The sequence below is a fragment of the Salvelinus sp. IW2-2015 genome, unplaced genomic scaffold, assembly GCF_002910315.2.
Source record: "Salvelinus sp. IW2-2015 unplaced genomic scaffold, ASM291031v2 Un_scaffold12939, whole genome shotgun sequence".
Lineage (NCBI taxonomy): Eukaryota > Metazoa > Chordata > Actinopteri > Salmoniformes > Salmonidae > Salvelinus > Salvelinus sp. IW2-2015.
In genome coordinates, this window is record NW_019954195.1 from 1 (window position 1) to 1894 (window position 1894).

The 1894-nt window shown below is 39.9% G+C and overlaps 1 protein-coding gene across 1 annotated transcript; it reads left to right on the forward strand.

Annotated features, from left to right (window-relative positions):
* Positions 1–3: 3 nt before the first annotated feature.
* LOC112080207 (ferritin, middle subunit) lies at positions 4–738 on the forward strand (the record flags this gene model as incomplete). Its single annotated transcript, XM_024145958.2, has 2 exons — positions 4–84; positions 378–738. Coding segments are annotated over 2 exons (237 nt in total), but the record flags the coding sequence as incomplete, so codon positions are not given.
* Positions 739–1894: the final 1156 nt, after the last annotated feature.

The following is a 1894-nucleotide window of genomic DNA, read 5'->3' on the forward strand; positions in this document are numbered from 1 at the left end:
CAGTGTGCTCTGCAGCTGGAGAAGAATGTGAACCAGGCCCTGCTGGACCTGCACAAGATTGCCTCTGACAAGGTTGACCCCCATGTAAGTTATGGTGGAACTGCAAATCACATAGAATACAGGTACTGTCCCAGGAGATGATCAGGTTGTTGTAACTCTGCTAACTAATTACACTGGATTGTGTGACCCGCCTCCACACACACACTAGTCCACACATGCACGGATGCAGACTATACACACAATGCAGCTCATGCAGGAGTTAGACAGCTGCAAACACCTCATTATCTGCACTTATGCCATTACCACCAGGCTCTTGTGTTACTGTATCTACAATAGTCTGTAGTCACTCTTGTCTGACCTGTGTTTTCCCTCTTTAGCTGTGTGACTTCCTGGAGACCCATTACCTGAATGAGCAGGTGGAGGCCATTAAGAAGCTGGGAGACCACATCACCAACCTCACCAAGATGGATGCTGTCAACAACAAGATGGCAGAGTACCTGTTTGACAAGCACACCCTGGGAGKCCAGAGCTAAACCACTTCCATCTCCAGGCTACGGCCTCGAGCCTCAGTCCAGGACTCCTGCCTTCTCTGATAGATCCTACTGGCTTTGCATTTATAGGGAGTGGAGAGTGTTAAACTGGTACAGTGCAATACAGCTGTAACATTGAGATGTTTTGCTGACAACACWACTGTATTTTGGAGGCATCTTGTAAAACAATAAAAAAAATCTCACTAAAGTTTGATCTTTTCTAAGTGTTGACCTGTAGTAATGGATGTTGTATCAGTCTATTCAGGTTCTTTGCTCTGTCTTACTGAGCATCTCAATTTCCTGGTGATAAATACTGACAATTGTAGACCTACTAGTGACTGAGGGTCATAACAATAGGGAAAGTTTAACATGAGGGTTATAAAGGACATTACCTCTGACCACAGAGGGCACTATTACAAGATATGTTATATACACCATGTCAATTAAGGGCCCAACTGTCAACTCTTTACTCATAAAATTGAAATGGGTAACTACAGTCAATGGACCTTTACTCTGCATCTCAAAAGGGTACATTAGATGGCCTAGAGGTCAATCAAACCCTTGCCTCCTGCTCGGTAAATTCATATGGTGCGTTTCTCCAGTGATGGAAGTTAGGCTCTTACTGAGAAATTAATCTTTAATCATTTTGTTTATTTCAGTTGGTGATGCCCAATAGTTCCCCTACAGCAAACTATGAACTGAATACTAAAATATTAATGATTCGACAAGCCTCTCGTTCACCATAAGGGTCATATGGTTGCAAAGATACTGGTAATTTACTGAAATTACTGAACACTTTAATTTTGGCAAGCTGAACTAAAATACTTTAACTGAAAAAAATAGATGTTTTTAATATAGTAAATGAGTTTCTAGTGGATAGACCATTTGTTTAATTGGGAAAATGGCCTAATGAGAAGTCTAATCAGCAATGTCATTTTTAATAACCAACTATTTTCTTTTCACAACTGCCACCAACATTTACAACCAAGAAGTATTGACATGGTAAAATATCTGAGTACATTTGTATGTACTCACTAAGTTGGTTTATATTTAGGGTAAAGTTTCACAGCTTTGTCATTCTATTTGACAATATATTTTACGTAAGGCCACACAGGCCCAGAGATTTGTGATAATCTGAAAATCAAAAAGCCCACTAGATAGCATCTGATTCATTTGCATATTCCTTAATTTTACCAACATTTGTATTTGTTATGGATCCCTATTAGCTGCTGTCAAGGCAACAGTTACTCTTCATGGGGTTCGACAAATTAAAGGCAGTTCTATACAATAAAACTAACATTACATTACTAAACAGATTTCACAACACATTAAGGGTTTGCACTCAGGCCACTACTCTACTACCA